Source organism: Ursus americanus, chromosome 16, assembly GCF_024610735.1.
Source record: "Ursus americanus isolate L20-20 chromosome 16, mUrsAme1.1.p, whole genome shotgun sequence".
NCBI classification, from domain to species: domain Eukaryota; kingdom Metazoa; phylum Chordata; class Mammalia; order Carnivora; family Ursidae; genus Ursus; species Ursus americanus.
In genome coordinates, this window is record NC_142142.1 from 50,325,889 (window position 1) to 50,349,001 (window position 23,113).

Below are 23,113 nucleotides of genomic sequence, written 5' to 3' on the forward strand. Positions count from 1 at the left end.
GGCCTTGGGTGGGCATGTTGGGTCCTACGTGCGGGTGGGGTGGAACCAGGACTGGGGAGAGGGCTGAGCAAGGCTCAGGAGGCCCCCTCATCTTTCTGGTTGCCCCAGGCTTCCCACTGTGCCTGCCCCCCCAGCTACCCCTCTGGTCTAACTCCCTCCCACTGCACCTGCATCCCCTAGCCTTCGCACTGTCTCCCTTGGGGCCTCCGCCAACTGTGGGCCCCTTTGCTCCTGCTACGGTGATGTGGTCCCAGGACCAGGGCAATGGGGTCCTGCTCTGGTGGGAACAGCCTGAGCTCTTGAATGTGAATCAGAAGGTTGTGATAAGTCCGTACAAGCCTGCCAATCAGATCAGGGGCTCTGGGCATGCTCTTTAGTCCCCTGCAACCTGGGTTCCTTAAGGATAAGCTAGGGGTCATAGTCCCTGCCCAGCTTGCTAACGAGGCCCCATGAGAATCACAGGAAATAATGGGCGTGGAAGCTCTTCGCGTGCTCTCAGCCTCAAGGAAATGAAGGAAGTGACCGGAGACACTCGTGTTACTGTAGGTCCAGACTCTCCTTGCTCCTAGTAGGCCTGGTCTGGGTCTGAGCCCTGTCACTCAGCCCTGAGAGGTGAGTTTGGGGCATGTTCTTAACCTCCCAGGACCTCAGTTTGAAAATCTATAAAATGGGGCTAACAAAACCAGCCGTAGAGAGCTGTGATGAGGCTGAAACAGGTTCAAGCTGAGTGCCTAGCGGCTGCTGCCTTTGTTACAGTGCGACACACGTTTACAGCCCAGGCTCTTCTGTGTGTATCTTGCAGTTATCGGGGGAAGGAGGCAAGGTCGTTCCCACCTTACACGCGTGGGGATAGACTGGCGTGTTCCCTCACTTGCCCAGGACAGCCCATTCAGGATGGATGCAGTCGTATTTGAACACAGATTCTTCTACTTCAAGTCTAGTGTCTTTAACAGATAAACACCCACTGTCACAGCTCACGGTCACCGAGTCCTTACTGTACACACACCATCTAGCACTACAATGCTATGAAGCAGGGTGATTGGCTCACCGTACAGATAAGAAAATGGAGGTATAATGAGGTGGGGTCACCGGCCCAGAGTCCCTTGCTGGTGTAGAGTGTGCGATGCCTGGCATGCTGCCTCTCCTGTCCCCGGGCTCCACCAGGTCCTGGCAGGCCCCAGGACCCCACCTGTGATTCCCACCAGAAAGTTCCATAAGACCAAGATCACTGCAGGACCACTGTCCCCACTGCCAGGCTCCCCATGGCGCTCCCAGCCCACAAGACCCCAGGTCCCCTTTCTCAGACCACGTCACAACTGTGGAACAAGCATCCTGTGTACAGGGGCCTGGAGAAGACTGTTCTGGGGGCCCTTGCTGCCGACTGGAGAGGGCAGGGGACTCAGACACACACAGGCTTGGGGCAGCATCCCAACTGTGTGATTCTGGGCAATCTGAGCCCTGAGCCTTGGTTTCCTCATCTGTAAAATAGGCTTCTAAAAACACCTAACTCTCAGGGTTGGAGTGAGGACCTTATGAGACCACAGATGTGGAAGTTTACTGTAAATTTTAAAGTAACGTACACGGTGAACTATTATCATTTTATTGCATCCTGCGGTGAGAATGTGCCCCCAAGGGTGGGGAAGGCTTAGAGTGTGAGCAGAGCAGGGAGGGAAGGCTGGCAGGCCAGTTGAGGTGCCCAGTGCCAGGGTCCCGGGCAGGTGCCAAGCCTCTGGCCACCGTTAGAAGCACAGGGTCTACACAGCCTGGGTTTGTCTCTGTCATTGAAGGACCTTAGTCTGGCCTTTGTCCAGCACCCTCTTTTCTCCCTAAGATGAGCTCCCACCACCTTTCAGTCCTTTGGTCACGCCCCACGGCTGTTAAATCTCAGGCGTGCGCTGTGTGGGCCAGTGGAAAGGCGAAGGGAGATGATCGTTTCCCGCCCAGCTGCGGTGTGCCAGACATAGGCAAGACATTTCCTATTTTATCTTATTGAATCCTCAGGGTCATTGGTCCCATTCTACAGATTAAGAAAAAGAAAAAGGAAGATTAAGTGTCTTGCCCGAGGTCACACTGCTGGGTGTGGGATGGGGACCCCGGTCTGCCTGACGCCAAAGCCAAAGCTGGAAGCTGATGCGTGCTACATTTCAACATATCCTCGCTGCCTCTCCTTGCCCCCAGCCCCAGTCCTGTTCCCCTGGAAGCATCTAGGGGCTCACGTGTCTTCACTTCATGGAAATGTAGTCTCTAGACCATGGCGGGGAGAGGGGGATCCGAGCTCTGGTTCAGCTGGGTCGGCAGCGGCAGCAGCTGCCCTTCGGGTTGCTAAAAACGCACAAGGGTGTCCCTGCTCGGCTGGCTGGGGCACCTGGATCCACGTGTATTTACCCACATCCATAAAGGAACCCCAGCAACTCCCTGGGATGATGGCTCCTGGTCCCGGCTGGTGGTAAGCCGAGCATGGTCCGGGACTCGAGATTCCTCCTTGAATTCATTCTGCAGCCTCCAGAACAATGAGGAAGTGACCAAATCCATTACCTCTGACTCTTAGAAAAGGGAGTTTAAAACAATTGAAACAAAACCAAACAAGAACCCCCTGCCTGGTAGGGAGGATGGTGTTGACTTGGGCCGATGTTCTAACGAGGAGGACTTTTTCTTAACCGGTCTGCTTACTAACGATGTCCAGCGTTAAGCACAGTGGCAGGGGAGGGATGGAAACTGGTGCTGGGGGTCCAGAGCCTGTCTCCTCCAACATGGCCCTGCCGACTGTGCCCCCAGCGCGGCGTCCCCAGCACAGGTGCGCGGCCCTCACCATCCTGGCCGCTCCCGCCCCTGGAGTGCCCTCCTGAGGGGCCAGTTGGTGCTCAGCTGAAGTGATGACAAGGTTTGGATGTGGCCCCTGGGCCAGATCTGTTCCCAGCTGCGCCCTGCTGCCTCCGGGGCTTCCGGAGGGGGCTGAAGAGGTGGAGATGGTATCAGGGGCCAGAGGGAGCTGACAATGAGTGGGGGCCCTGCCAGACTTCCTGTCTGTCCTGACCGCCCACCGGCTCTCTCTTAGATTTAGAGCACCCCAAAGGCTCCACCTTCCAGGAAGGAACAGGACCAGCATTCACTGATTGCCTAGTAAGGGCCGCTGCCTCATTATCAACTGCGTCCCTCCTCAGAGAGGCAGCAAAGCCTCATGGTTGAGCGGGCCTCCAGGCCCCGCTTTCTGGGCTCACGCTCTGGCCCTGCCCCTCTTCAGCTACAATGGCTCGATCACATTGCTTAGTCGCCCTGCTTCTGTTTCCCCTGTGCAGAATGGGAGTGATTCTGTTCTGAGGATTAAGTGAGTAAATATATATAAAGCTCTTAGAGCATGCGAAGTCCTCTGTAACCATCCGTTAGAGTGCTAAATCTGGATGAGCAAACCACTCCACCAGCAGCTGAGCCGGGTTAAGGATCTTGTCCAAGAGTGGCGGACTCTTACCCAAGCCTATACCTTCTGATTTTGCCTCTCCAGTTGCCCTGGGGCATTGGTACGTGTAAGCATGTGCGTGCGTGTGCAGGGGCGTGAACCAGCGGGACAAGCCTGGTGTTACTGAGAATGGTGGGCTACAAGGCAGGGCAGGGCTTTTCTTAAGCATGCTATTCATACTTTTTGATGACAGCTCATGGTAAGAATGGGGTTTTATATGGCGCACACAAGAGGAAAGCGCAGGAGTGTGGGGGGAGTGGAAGTGAAGAAGGTGGAAAGGGCAATCACTTACCCCACCGGGGACCACATCTCCTTGAGTGACCCTCAGAGGGAGGGTCCCTAGACACATGTAGCCAAAGGAAGGGCCCCCAAGCACTAGGCAGGTGGCCCACTGCCCTCTGCCCACCTCTGCAGGCACCTGTGATGGGGAGAGACTATAGGGAGTTGGGGAGTGCAGACTCTTTGAACTTGTGCTCCATCCCAGGACACTCTCTTCTTAGATGCTTCCCTGCCAGGGGTGGGGAGGTGGTGGTGGTAGTGATGGGGGGGTTGGTCCCCACCTAGCCGCTTGCCCCACGCATGTGTCTCCTGGCTCAGCAGGGCTGAAAGCTGGGTGGGCTCTCAGGGGAGCAGCCTGAGGGATGCCCTTCACTCTGCTTTCAGAATGCTTCTCCGGCAAGGACGTCTCCAGCCCGGGCATCCCCGGCCCGGGCATCTCCAGCCCGAGCGTCCCCGGCCCGGTCATCCCCTTCCAGGTCATCATCTGCCAGGTCAGCCTCCACAGCATCCTCTCCGACGAGAGTGTACCTCGTTAGAGCGACACCAGTGGGGGCTGTGCCCATCCGGGCATCTCCTGTCAGGTCAGCGCCAGCCACCAGGGCCACCGGAGAGAGTCCAGGTAAGGGGGACACTGCAGAAGGCAAGAGGAGCAGGGAAGCAGATGATGGGTGGGGAGGAAATCTCAGAATTGGCACTCCCTGCTCTCCCCCTCCTCCTTGGATGGTCGCGTGGGGGAAGCAGGGGCAGGCAGTGGGGGACCTGGGGGGGTGGGGGCAGAAAGGAGCCATTACATGCAAACCCAAGAGAGTGGAAAATTGGGGCCAATGGGGTAGGGGAAAAGAAACCAGGACCCACGAAGCAGCTATAACTTTGGAGGCTGCGGGTCAGAGCAGAGTTCTTGAGCGAGGACTCTGGTTAGAGTCCTTTCCGGGGGTCTGCTGGGAGGCGGGGGTCTGCCTTGGAGCAGGGTCCTGATCATGGGCCCATCTGCGGGGTGAGGAGGCAATGGAGACATTCTGACCAGGCAGGCACTCTCGACCCCCATCTTTCCAACCTGACTTAATCTGGTTCAGCTGCTGGAAGTCAGAGCTGCCAATGGGCCTTGGGCCTGGCTCTGCCCGTAACGAAACAGGGTGTCTGCCCATCCCAACGTTGCCCTCCCCTTGTCCTAGACTTCAGACTATTCCCACCAGCCCATATTTGGGACCCCTCTCACAGTCTTGCCCTCTCAGGGGCTGGTGAGGCACTCTGGCGTGGTGGCCTTTGGAACGAGACACACTTCATTTGACCCCATGTTCCGCTGTTCACTAGCCAAGTAACCTCGAGCAAGTTCTTTCACTTTCATGAACCTCAGTTTCCCCATCTGTAAAATGAGCACGGTAACACCCAGCTCACATGGTTGCTGTGAGAATTCCATATGAGAACACTTGCAAATGCCTGGCTGGCCCGGCGTACGTGCTCAGTTAGAGGGAGCTGTCGGTATCAGGTGGGGTGATGCTATATTCTGGAGTGGAGGGTCCCCAGAGACCCCCTCCGGCACCAGCCTGTTTCCTTCCCCCTCCTCCACTGCACCGGACCCCTCTCCGACAGCCTTACTCTCACCTGCTGTTGCCCTGCTCCTAGGTATCAGCTTGCCCAAGTTCACCTGGCAGGAGGGCCAGAAGCGGCTGCCACTCATCGGATGTGTCCTCCTCCTCATCGCCCTCGTGGTGTCGCTCATCATTCTCCGTGAGTTTAATGCAGGGAGCAGGGACGGGCTCTGGTCATGGCCCAGCGGAATGGGGTCCATGGATGGGGGCACGCCACAGGAAGATAGGAGTGGGGAACACACACTCACCTGGCTACCGTGCCCCACAGACACGCCTGCAAAAGGCCGTGGACCACGGGACCTCCAGCCCCCTTTGAAGCTGCTGGGTTAGGAGGAACTGGGCTCAGGGCTCATCCTGGCTACTTCCTGTGCATCTTGCTTGGGAGAGTTAACTACTTTGAGCTCCATTTCTGCATCTCCATGTGGGATTCAATTCCTTCGGTGCATTTGCCTTACTCCGTGCCCGGTCAGCACTTGTAACGCCTTCACTGGGTTACGAGCCATAAATGACATAATGGCAGTGCCTGGCACACAATCTATATATGCTAATTATTTTAAAAAACATATAAACACTGGTTAGGGAAATATCTTGGGCATTTTTGGACAATGGGATAAAGTGTTCCGGGGTTCAGGCCTCCTCACCTCCCCCCCCAACCTCCAAACACACACATACTTTGGCAAAGATACTCAGGACATGGCCCAGGGCTCTCTGCTTGGGGGGGGGGGGGGCGGCGGCGTCCAGCACAGACCAGCACAGTGGGGAACCTTAGGAGGGAGCAGGAGGGGAGCACACCTCATGCCACCCTGTTCTCGGAGAGACTGGAATCTCTCTGGACCTAGCTGGAAATAATTGAGGCCAAATGCGACCTTAAGAGGTGCCAGCTGTGTGGGATGGGGTAGCCGAGGCCAGCTTACGAAGGGTCAGGTGACAGCCTGGAGGAGGGGAGAGCACGTGGGCAGGGCGTCTGAGCAGGATGAGCCGCTGCAGGAAATTTCGGGGGCAAGTGGGCAAGGTCAGCGGTGGGGGGAGGAAGGACCCACTTAGCCAGAGAGGAAGAGAGTGTTTGAGAACCTGGGGGGCGGTCTGTTTGGCTGGGCATGGCTGAGCTACATGGTAGAGAGCTTTAAATGCCAGGCTGGGGGGTAAGGCCTCTGTTTGAGAGGCGGCACAGTGTGGGGAGGAGCCAGGTGGATGACGGAGCGGAAACCCGGGCTGGCCGGGAGCTCCAGGAAGAGGGTGGCATGGAACGAGGTAGTGTGCTGGTTAAGGGCATGCCCCCCCGTAGCATCCTGGCTCTGCCACTTGCCAGCTGTGAGGCCGCAGCAAATTAATTAACTTCCCGAGCCTCAGTGTCCCCACCTGCCTGACATGGTGGTGACATTGCTGTCACAGTGCACGTAAAGGCATCCTCATCGCAGTGCTGCCCTGCTGCTCCTGCCCCTCCCACGCAGGGCACTGGTCCGGGGGACCCCTGGCAGTCATGGGAGAGCATCTGGGGATGACCCATGGAGGGATGAGTTGGCATCCAAGGGCGGCACCTCAGATAGAGTTAGAGTCCCATTGTGGTTTCACCATGTGTCCTGAAGCCCGCTGACCATCAAGGGTGCCCTTCCACCTGTGGCCCCACAGGCACTGGTGTCTGGGTCTGGAGGAGCAGACACACAAGGGTGACCTTCGCCCTGGGTGACAGAACATGTGGGAGGGCTGGCGGGAGAAGCGGGGTGTCAAGCTGAGGATGAGGAGTTAGAACTCAGGTTTCTTGGGCACCCAAGGGAAGGTGTCTCTGGCAGGAGGGATGGGATCCCTAGTTTGAGAAGAGGTTAGTGTTAGACACAGAGAGTCACGAGGCTGACTTGAACGCGTGGTTTGTAAAGCTTGTACATTTGGGAATCAGCCACCTAGATTTGCTCGTTGAGAGGAAAGACATCTAAAGGCATAAAGACAAGTAATGGGGCAAGAGCTGAGCAAAGGGGACATCCCTTGTTTAGGGGAGAGGGAGGAGAAGGAAAATCCAGGAGCTTCTAAGACCGAAAGAACAGCCTTTGAGAAGACAGCACAGGTAGTGCTTGTGCGTCTGGACAGTGGAGACAGAAATTTCTCTGCTATCACCCACAGGGAACAGAGATGAAGGGATGCCAGAGGGGCTCTGAGAGGGGTCTCTGGATTCTGGAGGAGGGCTTTCTCTGGTCGCCACTCTGGCCCATGTAGGGCGCGGGAGCTCCCAATACAGTACCCACCTCCATACCTCCCTCCCTCGTAGTCCCTCCCTCTCTTTCTCACTCTCTGGGTGGCTGCCCGAGCCTGCCTGGTGCTGCCCTGCTTGCAGGGGCTTTTTGGAGCATTCTGGAGCATTCCTGAGCAGCCTTTCTCTCCATACAGATGGGGGAAGAGAGCCCCAGAGTCCAAGAGGGATTGCAGGTCGGTGTCTCAGAACCCCCAGTGCCTCGGACTGCTCAGTGTCTTGTCTTCGTGGGCCTGGCAGTGACCAGGCTGTCTGCTTCGTTGTTTTCCAGTCTACTTCTGGCGGGGCCACACGGGGATCAAGTACAAGGAGCCGGTGGAGAGCTGCCCCACCCATGCTGTGCGCTGTGATGGGGTCGTGGACTGTAAGCTGAGGAGTGATGAGCTGGGCTGTGGTAAGGATGCTGGGCGTGGGTGCACGTGTGTGTGTGTGTGTGTGTGTGTGTGTGTGTGTGTGTGCGTGTACACTCTGGTGACTGCAAACTGCATATCAGCTCGGATGGGAGGCAAAGCACAGAGAGTCAGAGGACCTGGGTTCAGTCATAGTAGACTGGGGTCTGAACCTGGCTTTGAGTGCTGTGTGACCCAGGCAAGTCACTTACCTTCCCCGGGCTTCGGTTTCCTAATTTGTGAAATGAGCAAACTGGACAAGATTAGTGGTTCTCAGAATCTGACCACACCCGAGTATCACATAAAATAGAGCTACTCTGGCTGGAGGCAGGTGTGGGGTCCAGAGCCCCGTCCACATGCCCCGTCCATCCAGGCCCCAGCAGGTGACCTCTGACTTGGCACGCCTACCGTTTCATAGAGGTTAGTTTGTAAACAGCTGGCCTAGATGAGCACAAAGATCTCTTTGCTCTCTGATCCTCTGGTTTTTCGGTGCCTTGCCGATGCACAGCCCTGGTGTAGGTGTCCGTGGGAGCATTTCCCCTGTGCGTTTGTGTGTGTCATTGCCCACGATCACATCACTCTGTGACCACGCAGTCACATCACTGACCTTATTCCCCTTGCCATTCTCTTGTTCGGGCATGTCTCTGCCCTCTTGGGGTGAAGGCTATTGGCAGTGCTCACCCCTTTTCCTAGCAATGGTCCCCTGGGTCCTGTCGCAGAGGGAGCTCTTGGCCCTGCCCCAGCCCCTGCCTTGGCTCTGCCGTTTCGCAGCATCCTGGGCTTCTGCGCCCTGGCTGCGGATCGTTACCTCCCGCGTCTGGCTCCCAGACGTTCCCCAGGCCTCAGCGAGGGGCCTCAGGACAGGAGTGTTCAGAGCCTAACTCAACACAGTCCTGGAGAGCTGGGTGCTGAGAGCCTGCTCCGCCCTTTCCCTGCCCGGCAGTGAGGTTTGACTGGGACACGTCTCTGCTTAAAGTCTACTCCGGATCCTCCCATCAGTGGCTTCCCATCTGCAGTGACAGCTGGAATGACTCCTACTCGGAGAAGACGTGCCAGCAGCTGGGTTTCGTGAGGTAAACCTCCCCCCGGGGTCCCAGCTTCAGGGATGCCCGGGCTCTTTGCAAGGGCCTCTCAGGCTCACTGTGGGCAACTCATTAAAAGGACTCTTGAGGACCAGGGCTGAGGGCTCTAGGTCGGGACGCTCGAGTTATTCAGAGGGACAGAGGCCCTGGGAGCCCATGTCTGGGGGCAGGTTGTTCCCACGAGGCCAAAGTCATGATCTGAGCTCTGCAGTAGGAGCAGACACTCCTGCACGTTCTTGCCTCAGCGTGGCCTCATGTCCCTGCTCACAGTTCACGATCACGGTGGCCCTGTGAACGGGGTGGGCTTTGAGCCAGTCTCGTCTTCTCCTCACGGCCGGGAGCTAGAAGCTCGGGCTCTGAGCTGCACCAGCTGTGGCTGGAGCTGGAACTCATCAAAGGGGGAAGGAGATGGGCAGGTGTGGTAGAGTCTTCAGAGTCTTTGGCTCTAAAGATTTCACAGCAAAGCAGATGCTGGCGGGTGGAGCCGGAAGTAGGGTTAGGACAGACTTGCTGCTTGAGGGAGTCCCCCATTCTTCCCTCTATTTCCAGGCCACATAGCCGTCTCCATCTCCCCTCTTGGTCTGAGTGTTGGGGTTCACCAACGTGTGTGAGGTTTAGGCTGTCACTGTGGACTCTCTGTAGAAAAAAGCACCTTGAAAACCAGGGCTCGAAGGCTAGGACTTAGGGCCTGTCCTGTGCCCTCACTTCAGCCTCAGATTTCCAATCTGTGAGAGGGGAACTGGGGGATCTGACTGGAAGAAGGCGGACATCTTTAATTGTTGAGTTGTACAACCTTATGCAAATCTGAACGTCCCTTGGGCTTCAGTAGATAGTGTTGTTTATTCCAAGAACAAACATAATTGCGGTTTGATATATGCCAGAGATCATGGGCACACTGACAAGATCCCTGCCCTTAGAGAACCTCTGGTATGGTGTGGGGGAGAGAGGCTTAACACAATAACCACAGCAATGCTATGTGTAATGACAGGAACCTGCGCAAAGCACTATGGGTATGCAACGGAGAGGGTACCTGACTGCACCTGGTGGAGGGCAGGGAACAGAGGAGCCCCTGGGGAGAGGAACAGCATGTGCCAAAGGCACACTCTCATGCAAGGTGCACCATGTTCTAGAAATGTGCAGAAATGTCACACAGATAGTGGCCCATGGATCGCCCATATCAGAATCGCCTGGGGTGCTTGTTAAAATGCACCCCAAAATCGGAATCTCTGGATTAGGCTTTAAAACCTGCTGAACAAATGCCCCAAGGTGATTTTTATGTACACTGTGGTCTGAGGTTAGTAAGCGAGTACAAGGTTCTCAGACTTGCACGGGCAAAGCCACACCATGGAGATCTTTACAATGCAGAGTCTGGCTCAGCAGGTTCGGGGTGCTGCTGCTGGCCCATGGATCACAGCGTGGCTAGAAAAGGGCCCGGTTAGTGTTTCTTGAACTTGCGTGTGTATTCCAGAATCACCCAGAAAGCCTGCTAAAACATAGAACCAGAGTTCCTGATTCAGTAGGTCTAGGGCTAAGAGGACCCAAGAATTTGCATTTCTAACAAGTTCCCAGGGGTATTAATGCTACTGTCTCCTGGGCTCGTGCACAGGGCTAGCGGGGACAGTGATGGAATACGTGGGTGCAGGCTGAGTGTATTGGGCCTTAACTGCCTCGGGCCTCTGCCAGCAAGACTCGAATGCCAGCTGGGGCACCAGGAAGGGGGCAGCCTGTCTCAAGGGGGCTCATTCTTCTTTCCCTCCCCTCCCTTACAGTGCTTACCGGACAACTGAGGTGGCTCATAGGGATCTTGCCAGCAGCTTCTCAATCTCCAAATACAACTCCACCCTCCAGGAAAGCCTCTACAGGTGTGGTGTTGTGGGCCAGGCTGCCTGTGGGCAGGGAAACGGTGGAGGGCTTTAGTCAGGGAGTCCTTCTCCTTTGGCCTTTTTGGGACCCAGCCTTCAGGAGTCCTTTGTGAATGTCCTGAGCATTCCAGAACAGTCCTCAGTTGCCACTTGTCTCCTGACTTGAAAGTTCTTATTGAAGCTTGGTGCAGAGAGAACCTCAAGGTCAGGGGTGGCCCAAGCATTCATGTGGTTGTCAGAGACCATGAATAAACCTTGGGGCCACTAGTCCGCCAGGTGTTTGGACAGGGAGCTGCTGCAGGGAGTGGGCTTGGGGTGGGGAGGGAGAAACATCACTGGGGTCAGCAGGAGGGGAGGGGAAGCAGCAGCAGAAGGAGGGCCAGGTGCATGTGGTCAGGGACAGGGAGCCCGGCTGGGGGGCCCTGGCCTGCTCCTGGGCCCCGCCACCTGTCATCTCTGCACTGCAGCCCTGCCCTTGTCCCAATCCCACTGAGAGGGAGGTTGAGGGGATCTCCACCACCTAGCAGTGTTTAACTTGGGGAGGGAAAGAAGAAGCGGGCTGCCAGAGAAAAAGGGACAGGGAGGGGAGGGAAGAGAAGGAAATTAGCTGTAGCCTGGATGCCTGCTTTGTGCTAGGTGTTTTGCAAGCTACATTGCTTGTGGAGCATTGAGGAATTGGCCCAGGAGGGTCAGGCCACTTGTTCAGCTGTGGAAAGATGCTGGGACAGTGAAGTCATGAGTTCAAAGGACATGGATCTACCCAATGTGTGCAGTCTACCATGAGAAAACTGGGGGGTGGGGACAAGAGTGGGGATGGTTTGCACTGAACCATCCCCATTCCTGGAGAAAGCACTGGAAGGGTCTGTCTCTCCGGGAGGGAGATCAGAATCTTTATCTTATGCAAAGAAAATGGGATAGGAAGTTAGAAGGAGTCAATCAAGGAAGGCTACCTGGAGGAGGTATCTAATGTGCCCTTTTCTCATCTTCTGTGTCCCTTTGTGCAGGTCTGAATGCCCTTCCCAGCGGTATGTCTCTCTCCAGTGTTCCCGTAAGGAGATGCTCTTCCTCCTGGACTGTGGCCTGTGTGGGGTGGGAGTCAGGGAGCAGAGGTGTGGGACCCCTCTGGGGGAGACCCTGGGGGTCCCATCCAGGAAGATGGTCTTAACCAGCAGGTCTGCTTCAGGGCTGGGATCCCTGTAAGGCCCTGGGACAGTCTCAGGGTTCCCCTTCTCCTGACTCTGCTCAGCCCAGCAACTTCATTCATATGGGGGAAGCCATTCAAATCTCATGGATTCTGGGTGGTGGGGAGGGCTGGGGGGCTGGTCTGGATCAGCTTAAAGCTCCCATATCAACAGATATGGAACTAGGTCCAGGGCCAACATTTACTGAGTACATTCTACTCTTACTGACTCTGGATAAACAACCGCATTTGGTTCTCATGAGGCAGGTACCATTACTGTCCACTTCCTGATAAGAGACTGAAATGTTTGCCTAACTTAAGGTCAGACTGTTGGTAGGTGAGGAGCTGGTATCTGACTTGGGTCTGACCCCCAAGCCCAAGCTGTTACCAGCCTGCCAGTGCTATGCTCTCAGTAATGACCAGGTGGGGGTTCTCCCCTGAGGGGGCGGGCATGGGGCTATGGACAGAGTGCCCACTCCGCAAACCACTGCTGGTTCTTCACTCTCCCCCCTTCAAAGAAAAAAGGACATGTCTAAACAAACTCCAAGTACTGTCCTCATCCACAATTTTACGGGGATAACTCCAGGACATGCTTGGAAATGTTCCTTTGGGGGTACACACAGGGTCCCCAGTTGCACTAAATGACCCACTGGGGAACCATATGGGCACAGACTCACCTGCACATCATGGCAGCCCTGGGATTCGCCCTTATGACCTTGATGCTTGGCACAGGGCCTCCAACTTCAGGCCCTTTAGTGAGCGTTTGTCGAAGTTAAGGAATGAATGAATGAGTGGGAGGAAAGAAGAACTTGCCTGGGATGAAAACTTCTCGCTGGGTAATCCCAGAAATCTAACCCACTAAATGGGAGCTCTGCTTTGGCAGGAAACAGCCAGGCCACATCAGCTTAAGTGAGCAAAGCTGTGCCCACGGGCGGGTGGGTGCTGTCAGAATGGGGTTGCCTGAGCCTGCTCCGGGCCCAGGGAGCATGGGGGCGGCTCGGAGAGCAGCAGAGGTCACGGTTCATCTCATCTGCTTCTCCCCAGACTGTGGACTGAGGGCCATGACGGGGCGGATCGTGGGAGGGGCGCTGGCCCCAGAGAGCAAGTGGCCTTGGCAAATCAGCCTGCACTACGGCACCACTCACATTTGCGGGGGCACGCTGATCGACGCCCAGTGGGTGCTCACCGCCGCCCACTGCTTCTTTGTGTAAGTGCCCGAGGGGCGGGTGACACCCGGGGCCAGGGAGCACCAGGGAGGGAGGATGGCAGACTGACTTGTCTCTCTGCGGAGGAGACCTTTGGTGGCCAGCCCGGGCCCCCGGGGTCAGGGACATAATCAGTAGTTGCTGTTTGGTCCTGGGGCTGGGCGTTGGAGTTACTTGAACTGAGCACCGCCCACAATGAGAAAAGAACCTGGATGGCCCGGAGGGAGGGTGAGGCAGGCAGAAAAAAAAGGGCTTGGGAGACTTTCCCTGAAGACCGAAGACAGGGCTGAAATAAAGAGGCTTAGGGTTTGTTACCGCTTCCTGCAACAGCAACTTCCAGGAGAGGAGCCCGAGGAATCAGGAATGCTGTCCCAGGGAATGGAGGGACAGGGAGCGTGCTGCTGTCAGCTTCTGACTGTCCCCAGCTAGCCTTCTCCCTTTGAGCTGGGGGGGGGCAGGAACAGGCTCTGAGGACAAGGCCTCAGGGGCACTGGCTTCCCCAGTAGTGAGTGAGTCTTTGGCAGGTCATTTTGTCCTGTCTAAAGCTCTATTTCTGCAGAGGACAACACTTCTGAGATGTGTCCTGTCCACCTGGCAGGAAGCTTGGTGGCGCGCAGAGGAGACAGTGGGGGTAAATGCTCAGAGGTCATGCCCATCGTTCCTCTTTATTGTTGTGAGGTGCTGGGTGGCCAGTTTAGGATGGGCTTTTGGAGAAAGGGGGTGGTTTTGGAGCCCTGGGCTAAGATGGAGGGCTCCCTTCCAAGGTCATTTTGTCCCTCCCCTTGCCTGTAAGCTGGTGCTGCAGCTGCGGCTCCCTGTGTGTAGCAGACGCTGCCAGGGGCCTCTGCTGGTCGAGGAGCTGGACCATGCTCCCTGTGGCTCTTGCAGGACCCGGGAGAAGATTCTGGAGGGCTGGAAGGTCTATGCGGGCACCAGCAACCTGCTCCAGCTGCCTGAGGCAGCCTCCATCTCCCAGATCATCATCAATGGCAACTACACGGATGAGGAAGACGACTACGACATCGCCCTCTTGCGGCTCTCCAAGCCCCTGACGCTGTCTGGTGAGTCATAGCCACACCAGCTCCTCCAGGCAGCCCTCGGGGCCCAGCCTTGCCACGTCCATAGACCCCTCTTGGGGTCCCAAAGCCTCCGCACGGTGGAAGTCAAAGGCTCTTGGGGATCATTTAATGGAACACCTCTACTTTACTATTGGGGAAACTGAGGCCCGGAGGCTGGAAATAAGGTTGTCCCAAATGACACATCTTACGTTGCAAGTTGGTGACAGAGATAAGGCTTGGATACTGGTCTTAACCAATATAAATAGATTGACTTGCTTCACTCATATTTATTGAGCACTTAACAGGGGCTGGGCACTGTGGTCGGCATTTTACAGCTGTGGTATCATTTACTCTTCCCAACCAATCCTGTAGAGCAGGTGCTATTATTAGCTTCGTTTTACATTGGAGGAGATGGAGCCTCAGGGAGAGAAAATTACCCAAGGCCACGGAGTAATAAGTGGCAGCTCCAGGATGGGATCCAGGTGGGTCTGCCTCCCGAGCAAAAAGCTCTTGGCGCGGGGCTCTCTGCTGGTAAATTGCGATCACTGCACTTGGGAGCACAGAACGAGGACGCGTTCAGACAGTGAACTGCCATGAGGTTGGCGACAGGGCGGAAATGCTAGGGGAGTTGTCAGGAGATCAAAGACGGTTTCATCCATTAATTCACTCACTCATGCAAGCGCACTTCTCAAATAAGACTGTGTGTCTGCTGCTCTGCAGCGCGCGCTGCGGTTGCGATCGCAAATACAATGCTTGACACGCAGACAGCCAGGAGAGGCCAAAGACACGATGGTGGGGACAGCTGGGGGAGCCGAGGTGGCACACATGGGGCTTCTCTGAAGAAGGATCGCTAAGGTGGACCGGGTTTTCCGGAAGCCTTGGAGTGCTCTCAGGTTAGTCCAGCCTTTCTCGTGCTCTGAGCCTGTGAGCTGGTCTTTCCTGGCACATTAATTACACAGGCGGTGTCGGTCGTGAGTCAGACACTAGGTCATCGGAGTGGGGTGAGGAGGAGGAAACTGCAGGAAGCTCGGTTGGGCGGGGCTGGCCCAGGACCACGCCCACCCAGAGCCACACCCACCAGCAGACCAGCCTCCCCGCCACTCCTCCTCCGCTCTCGCCTACCAGCCTATTTCGTGGAGTCTGGGGACTGCAAGGCGAGGAGCCAAGGAGCCGTCCTCTGCGCGTGGCTTACCCCTCATGCCCACCGAAGAGGGGGCAGTCAGTCTCCAGGACCAGAACAGATCTTTCCAACCTTGCCAAACCCAGACTGCATTTGGCTAACCATCCAGATCGCCCACCACCCAACCCCCCCTTAATGTTATTTGGAATTCTAAATCAAATTAAGTAATCTGTAAAACCAAATAAAAGCTATTATTACATTGCATATGCTTTTCAGACTGTGGCAGTCCCTCTCCAGACTCTGATAGGCCCCTGGGCAGGAAGCACACCTCGAGTCTGAGAATCACAGCTTAGATTTATCTAGTCCTGTGGTCAGAACATGTGCCCTGATTTTTGGTTTAGAAATCAGGGTAGACTTTCTTAAACTCCTTTGGTGGGCCGAGCCCTTTCAAGTCACAGTACTATCTGAGAAAACTTGTGAAAACTCACTGATAAGTTTAATTCCCCCATAAAAACGGGTGGAGGATAGAACCGTGTTCAATGTTTTTAAGACCCTACATCTTAAAAATGAGCATATTTTAAGAAATTATGTTTTGCATTTTTTGGTTAATAATTGATGCCATTCCTTCATATCTTTTTTTGTTTGTTTACTCTCTAACAGACAAATGTGTTAGACCCCGATATGTAGAGCCCAATTTATAGGAGAAGAATCTAGCATTCATTCCCTCTCCCACACTCCCTTCCTGTGTGTCGTTCCTTCCTTTCTTCCTTTCTATGTTTGCTGAGTACTTTGTATGTGTCAGGCACTGTTCTGGGTGCAGGAAGCTGTGGGGAGCATAACAAACAATGGAGAACCCTGCAAACACTCTATCAACTGATATTTTTGTCTTGCAAATTGGAGTTTGGTGGTCCACGGCCTAGTCTAAAGATCCCAGTCCTCAGAGGGAACTGTGACGTGATATACAGCAGTACCTTCTAAATGTTTCTGAGCATGAGAGCAAGTGAGCAGTGGTTTTGTGGTCTGTGCCTCTAGGGATGTGCTCTTCCCACTTGGGGAGGTTGTCTGACCTGGAGAAGTGCTTCAGGCCCTGAGCCACTCGTGAGTGCTCTCCCCAAAGCAGGCTGGACACACAGCTGAGATACCGTGGTGCTAATGCCTGGGACTTAGTCTGATGCTGCTCCTTCCTTGATGGACAGGCGTGGAGGAGGCTTAGCCAGGAAAGCCACTCCTAGAAGGGAGAGCCTTAAACCCTCCCGGGGATCTGTGTGGCACAGGGGAGCTTCCGAGGGATATGCTTCAGCCCACATGGCGTCCACTGAGATCAGAATGCTTGATGGAACTCCAGCAGCAACCCGAAGGCTGGAGGGTCAAGATAGAGTGACTGAGTTTCTTGCGTGGTCTGTTCAAGGCCCTGGAAGACTCAGAACCACACTGGGGGCAAGGAGGGGATGGGTACCCCTGTCCCTCCACACTACCACCCCAGCTGGGGCCTCCAGCCTTGTCCCTGCTCTGATGTCTTGTGGTCTTATTGTAGCTCACATCCACCCTGCCTGCCTCCCTATGCACGGACAGACCTTCAGCCTCAATGAGAACTGCTGGATCACAGGTTTTGGCAAGACCAAGGAGACCGATGGTGAGAGGCAGAGATGCTAGACTGTGTCTGTGTGTGTGTACATGTGCGTCTGTATGGAGTGTGTGTGGGTGATGTGTCAGGGTGTATAGAGGAGGGCCTATCTAGATGAGGGTTTGGGCATAGAGATTCATGGGCCTGTGTGTGGATGTGTGTGTTCACCTCGCCTCCACACACAGTGGACCAGTTTATATTACATCTCATAACACCTGTTAGAAACTTTTAATCTCCCGAGTTCCCCCCTTGACCCATTCTCCCCATTTTACAAATGAGGAAACTGAACACCTTTGGGGCTCCGTCCCTTGCGCAGGGTCACCCTGGTAATTTCTGATAGACAGAACTAAGTCTAGATAGTCTAGAATAATGTAGAACCTGCCAAGCTGGTGCTATCCGTATCATACTCCCTTTGCTCAGAGACTTGGTTGTTTCTTGCACTTTGGACTAACTCTTCCACTGAAAAAGCCCCCATTAAATTGAAATTATTGAATTTTTTTAAAAAAGTGAAAACAAAATGAAAAAAAGGTTTTTTTTGTTTTTGCTTTTGCCTTTTTTTTTAAAAGTATATGCAGCTTTAGTCAATCAAAAGAAAAAGTGTCAAATGTGCAAGTGAAAAAGATACCAAATGTGTGAGTGAAAAAGATACCAAATGTTGACACAGGCTTAACTGATATCCGCTACTTTCACATACAGCTACATAAGTTCAGAAAAGCTATCCTATAAGAATATACCAAATGTGTTTATATACAGGTCTGTACATAAGGGCTTATACATTTATTTCCTGAGAACTCTTAAGTGCCACCTCCTGGTGAAGATACCAACACTTCATTCACCTATCTTTACGAAGAAGAAGGACTATTTGACAACAAATAGACTATTTGACTATTGACAACAGTATGCTTCCTGTATTCAGACCATGTAGGTTCCACTTGGGTGGTTAAGATCCTTCCATCAATGCAGACCATACCAGGTGTCTGTGTCCCCTAAATGCAGACCATACCAGGTGTCTGTGTCCCCTAAATGCAGACCATACCAGGTGTCTGTGTCCCCTAAATGCAGACCATACCAGGTGTCTGTGTCCCCCTAAATGCAGACCATACCAGGTGTCTGTGTCCCCTAAATGCAGAGTCCCCCTAAACAGCTTCACACAGAGCGCTCCAAAGTAAAATCCTGTAAACCAACCTGAGACGAATGTGTATATAAATACCTGAGTATATGTCAAAGCAGTTGGTCTCCAGCCAAGACCATCTGGAGACCCCCTATTACTGAACACATTGGGTTCATTGCTCACTGCACTGAGGGGGAACAGATGCCATGGGGAACCATGGGAGTCTTAATAAGAGTACTAGAAAGGACTTATCATAGGATCTGGAGGGTTTGGGGAGGGGGGCAGTTCAAAGAAGTAGAGCGTTTCTCTAGATTGGATGCTTTCAAGAAGCAGGGATAATTCTATGATTGGACATCCTAATAATCTCTAGGAGTTAAGAATAAACTGAGTCTAAAACTATAATCCGTGAAGCGGCAGTAGCCACTCCTACTAGCTGGGAGAGGGGACGGTTGGCATTTTTGTGGTTTGTAAACTGCCTTGTTTTCATTTATGCTTAAACAAGATTACAGAGTGGTCTTTTGCCTCATGTCATCACTACCGCAGAGTGGCCTTCACTGATGCTGGGTCTGTAGGATGTTTCATGCTTGGCCCCGGAGCACCTGGCTGGCCTCATGGTTAGCCTCTGGCCAGTTGTGGGTCTCAGGGTCACCTTTCCCTTGCTCAGTGCGATGGATGGTGACTGGCCTGGGAGCAGCCTTGTTCTGGTCTCGGCTCCATAACTGACTGGCCGTGTGACTGTGGGCAGGTCACGCCTTCGGCCGTTAAGTTACTGCAACTGTAAAATGATTAAGGACACTCGTTAGGGCACATAGTTACTGAAAACAAATGAAGTGATGTATTTGATGGTGCTCTGAATACAGAAAAGATTGTGCAACATGAAGGCAGTCTGATAGGCTTGTGGGTTTGTCTGTGTTCATGTCTGTCTCTGTGTTATGTGTAGCGGGTTGTGTGTGGCACGAGGGTATGTGTGCCCCTATGTTCTGGGTGGCTAGCCATGGGCATGGTAACTTCCGCTCCCAGGAAGCTCTGAGTCTGGGTCATGAGGTGAGCAGCTAGAAGGTCGCAAAAGGGTCCAGATCTGGTCTCACTCCTTTCCCATCTTCCCTTTTCTTGCCTCGGCTTCACTGAAGAGAAGACATCCCCCTTTCTCCGGGAGGTACAGGTCAACCTCATTGACTTTAAGAAATGCAATGACTTCTTGGTGTACGACAGCTACCTTACCCCAAGGATGATGTGTGCCGGGGACCTTCGGGGAGGCAGAGACTCCTGCCAGGTGAGGCTGCTTCTGGGCGGGGCTCAGGTCCTGGGAGCCAGGGGCCGTGGGGGAAGGCTGGGGTGGTGGGTTCGGACTGAGAAGCAAGTGCCTGCCATTTCCTGCTCAAGGACCACCTGTCCCCCCTTGCTGAGATGTGTGCTCCCCCCACAGGGAGACAGCGGGGGGCCCCTGGTCTGTGAGCAGAACAGCCGCTGGTACCTGGCAGGGGTCACCAGCTGGGGCACGGGCTGTGGCCAGAGAAACAAGCCCGGCGTGTACACCAGAGTGACCGAAGTCCTCCCCTGGATTTACAGCAAGATGGAGGTGAGAGGCTGCGCGGGCCACTGCTCACTGAGGTGAGCTCCCCAAAGGTGGGGTGCCTGGTAGAGGGCCCAGGCTTTCCCCAGGGTCTTAGCAGAGGTCCCCTCACCCCCTTATGTTTGGGGGTGTTCAGAAAGTGCAGAAGACGGGACAGGACAGGAATCGAATGTTGGGCCAACCCCAGCTGCCTGCTTCTCTCCTTCCGTTTTCGTTCTCTGAAGGGTTAGAAAGAGGGGGCCCAGGCTGGGTGCTGGCCCCAGTAGCGTGTCCTCTCCCCAGGGTTGGCCAAGGTGTGAATTCACACAGCCCACTGGAGCGGCGTGTGCAGGAGGCCTCCCTCTTTGGCAGGAAGTTAGTCTCATGGAGATCTGGGGTGCCAGGCTTCACCCCCACCTCTGCTGACCCAGCGCAGCCCTACCTTTCCTGCACCTGCCATCTTAGCCATAAAGCAGGGATGCTCTGCTCAACTTCCCTCCTCTGCCCGAGCGAGGGCAGAGCAGTGCAGAGAGCCTGGGGGACTGCTCCAGAAATCCATTCTGGTGGGTCTCTCTGTTTCCATGGTTCCTCTCTCCGAGGATCAGTGGGCAGTGACAGCTGGACTGAATTTCAGGCTCTGAAAGCCCACCTTCGACATCTGTATTCCTGACCCAGCCTCACCCTGTTCTCCCTGTTCTCATCCTCAGAGGGAGGTGCGCTTCCGGAAATCCTAAGCAGCTGGCCTGTCCCACCTCACGGCACTGGCCAAAGTGACTGGGCCACCTGCAGTGTCACCTGGGCTAAAGGCCACCAGGCACCTTCGTTACTCCCACCTCCACTGTCTGCTGCCTCTGTGAATGGGCATACGTGTGTGCATGTGTGTGCGTGCACGCGTGTGCATGTGTGTGTGTGCACGCGTATATGTTGCTGCTCTCCCAAGGTCTTCAGAAACCAGGGGAACTGTCAGCTCTTCCCAAACCCCCAGGCTGGAAAGCACCTGGAGTTAATAGTTTGGGCACTGTGGAGGTTCCTGCGGGGGTGTCCATATGGTTGGAGGAGGTGAAGCCCAAACAGGGCCCCAGAGAAGGGCCTGGAATTGCACCTCAGGAATTCTTGCTCCTCTGACACTGACTCGGAGACCAGCCCAGACTGAGTGGCCACCATCAGTGCAGGTGACGTCCAGGTGGTGGAGGGCCTGGGCTGGCCCTAGCGGGAAGATGCTCCCCTGGGCATTACGAGCTTCCTGCCCTTTCTCAGACCTCCTGCTGGTGCCCAGATGTGGAGGTCTGGCTGCGCTGCGGCTGTCCAGGCTCACAGCTGCTCTTGTTCAGTCACAGGCAGTCGGGCCAGATTTTTATTTTATTTTTATATTCAAGAAATGGAAGTAGATGCATTTTTAAAGATTCTCCAAAAATTCCAGGAGCCTGAAGTGCTAGCATCCATCACCCCAAAAACTCCAAGGGACTTATGGGAGTTGTGCCATTCCAGAGTCCTGCTGAATGTTCCTGACCTCAAGGGACCGGATGAAGGAGCCCCTCTGGGGTCCTCAGGGTAGGGAGTCCTCGTGCGGGCTGGCCAGCAAACCCATCACAGAGAGCCACAAGCGTTGCTTCATCCGAAGGCCACAACCAGGACGTGAAGAAATGGCTGCTGCTTCTCCGTGGGCCTCGGAGCCTGAGAGAGTCCAGATGGACAGGCCCCCCTCATTCCTAGTGCTGTCCTGGGCCTTGCAGTTTCTTCTCCGCTTCTCCACCTTTCAAGTTCTCCGTTGTTTCAGACACCTGGCACGGACATGAATACTGCCATGGAGAGAGAGCTGACACTGTGCCAGGCCCTTCGAACAGCCATGTCGAAGGATCTGAGTTGCGCTGTTCCTGTAAGCTATCAGCATGCCTGGCCTCCATGCCAGCTAGAGGCCTGGGCCTTCCCCAGCCTTTCCTCTGGGCCACCTGTTCCTTGCCCAGTCCCATTCTCCTCACTTCCCTTGGGCCTGCCTCATGGTGCTATGACTCTCAGAGGCAGGGTGCACGCGGCTCAGCCCAGCCCAGCTCAGGCACGCAGCAAGGCTGGGCAGAGTCCGAGGGGGCTAGTTGCATGTTATCAGGACTGGGGGTGGGGGAGGGCAACATGCATGTCTACAGCAGCCCCGGCAATGGCCTTCAGCAATAAAAGTAGTGTGACCTGAAAAATTGGTGATTGGATATTCTACTGATACCCTGCCCACCCAGGTACCCAGACAGCCTCAGTCTGGCTTCTTAGTTTTGGTTCCTCAGCTGTGGGTTCTGCATATTTATTTAGCCAGCCAGCCACCTACCCGCCATATCAGTGCCTACTCTGTACCAGGTACTCATGCCAGGCCCAGGGGTATAAAGACTATGACAGTGTCCTCAGGAACTCACGACTGTGACCCAGTGTGATGGAAACTATGGTGAGTATGGACACCAAGCTTGGAAGCTACCAGTTGTACCTGGAGAGATCAGGGAGGGCTTCACAGAGGAGGTGAGGCTTGAAAGGAGTCTTAAAAAGTAAGTAAACCTTCACAAAAAAAACCCAGATGGGGGTGGGTGAAGGATAATCCAGTGCTTGTCCATTCTCCTTTTCCCTTCGTCCTCTTTCTGTACTTCTGCCTTTGTCAAGCTTAGCAAGAGGCACAGTTATAAGAAAGCCCCAAAGCTTCCTCAAGTATTTCCAACAGAATTGGAGAGGCGGTCCCATGGCTGCTGAAAGATCTATCCCTTCTTGCTCTGCACTTATTTTTCCTGTATTGAATATGTTGACCTCTGTCGTTATGCTCCCACTGATGCATGGCCAGCGCCCCACTGTCCACACCCCTGCCTCCGGCCATGAATGCAGAATTTTCCAGGCCTGTGTCCATGGGCCTGGCCTGCAGACACCTCAGATTTGTTTTCTTAACTCTCTCATGTCAGTGTGGGAGGGAGAAGTCCCTCCTTCAGTTCTTTTCTGGCTCCAGCCCAACAAAAAGGTATGGGGGAGGGGCAGGTGCCAGGTTTAGCATACTAACAAGTAGGGATAACACAGAAACCCTAATAATAGCCCACAGTTTCCCACAACTTCAGCGGCTTAACCCAAAGCTTATTTCTCATCCGTCTGAACATCCAGTGAGGAGGCTCCCTTCCACATTATTTTTTTTTTAAAGATTTAATTTATTCATTTGACAGAGAGAGAGACAGCCAGCGAGAGAGGGAGCACAAGCAAGGGGAGTGGGGGAGGGAGAAGCAGGCTCCCAGCAGAGCAGGGAGCCTGATGCGGGGCTCGATCCCAGGACCCTGGGATCACGCCCTGAGCCAAAGGCAGACGCTTAATGACTGAGCCACCCAGGAGCCCCTCCACATTATTTTTCAGACC

The 23,113-nt window shown here is 54.5% G+C and overlaps 1 protein-coding gene across 1 annotated transcript; it reads left to right on the plus strand.

Annotated features, from left to right (window-relative positions):
• Positions 1 to 2,750: 2,750 nt before the first annotated feature.
• Positions 2,751 to 21,881, plus strand: TMPRSS13 (transmembrane serine protease 13). Its single transcript, XM_087868030.1, has 14 exons — positions 2,751 to 2,794; positions 3,500 to 3,515; positions 4,118 to 4,352; positions 5,357 to 5,461; positions 7,836 to 7,958; positions 8,897 to 9,026; positions 10,805 to 10,897; positions 11,902 to 11,945; positions 13,122 to 13,284; positions 14,171 to 14,343; positions 16,995 to 17,093; positions 19,326 to 19,468; positions 19,622 to 19,774; positions 21,236 to 21,881. The coding sequence occupies exons 1-14, from the start codon at positions 2,751 to 2,753 to the stop codon at positions 21,254 to 21,256; spliced, it is 1,542 nt and encodes a 513-aa protein (XP_087724156.1). The 3' UTR covers positions 21,257 to 21,881.
• The last annotated feature ends 1,232 nt before the right edge of the window (positions 21,882 to 23,113 follow it).

What these genes read in the sequence shown, in the direction of transcription:
- TMPRSS13 (XM_087868030.1), top strand. Translation starts at nt 2,751, where the DNA reads ATGGCCCTGCCGACTGTGCCCCCAGCGCGGCGTCCCCAGCACAG. An exon ending in CAAGACCAAGGAGACCGATG is followed by an intron (nt 17,094 to 19,325) that starts GTGAGAGGCAGA and finishes GCTTCACTGAAG; the next exon opens with AGAAGACATCCCCCTTTCTC. An exon ending in GGATTTACAGCAAGATGGAG is followed by an intron (nt 19,775 to 21,235) that starts GTGAGAGGCTGC and finishes GTGCCATTCCAG; the next exon opens with AGTCCTGCTGAATGTTCCTG.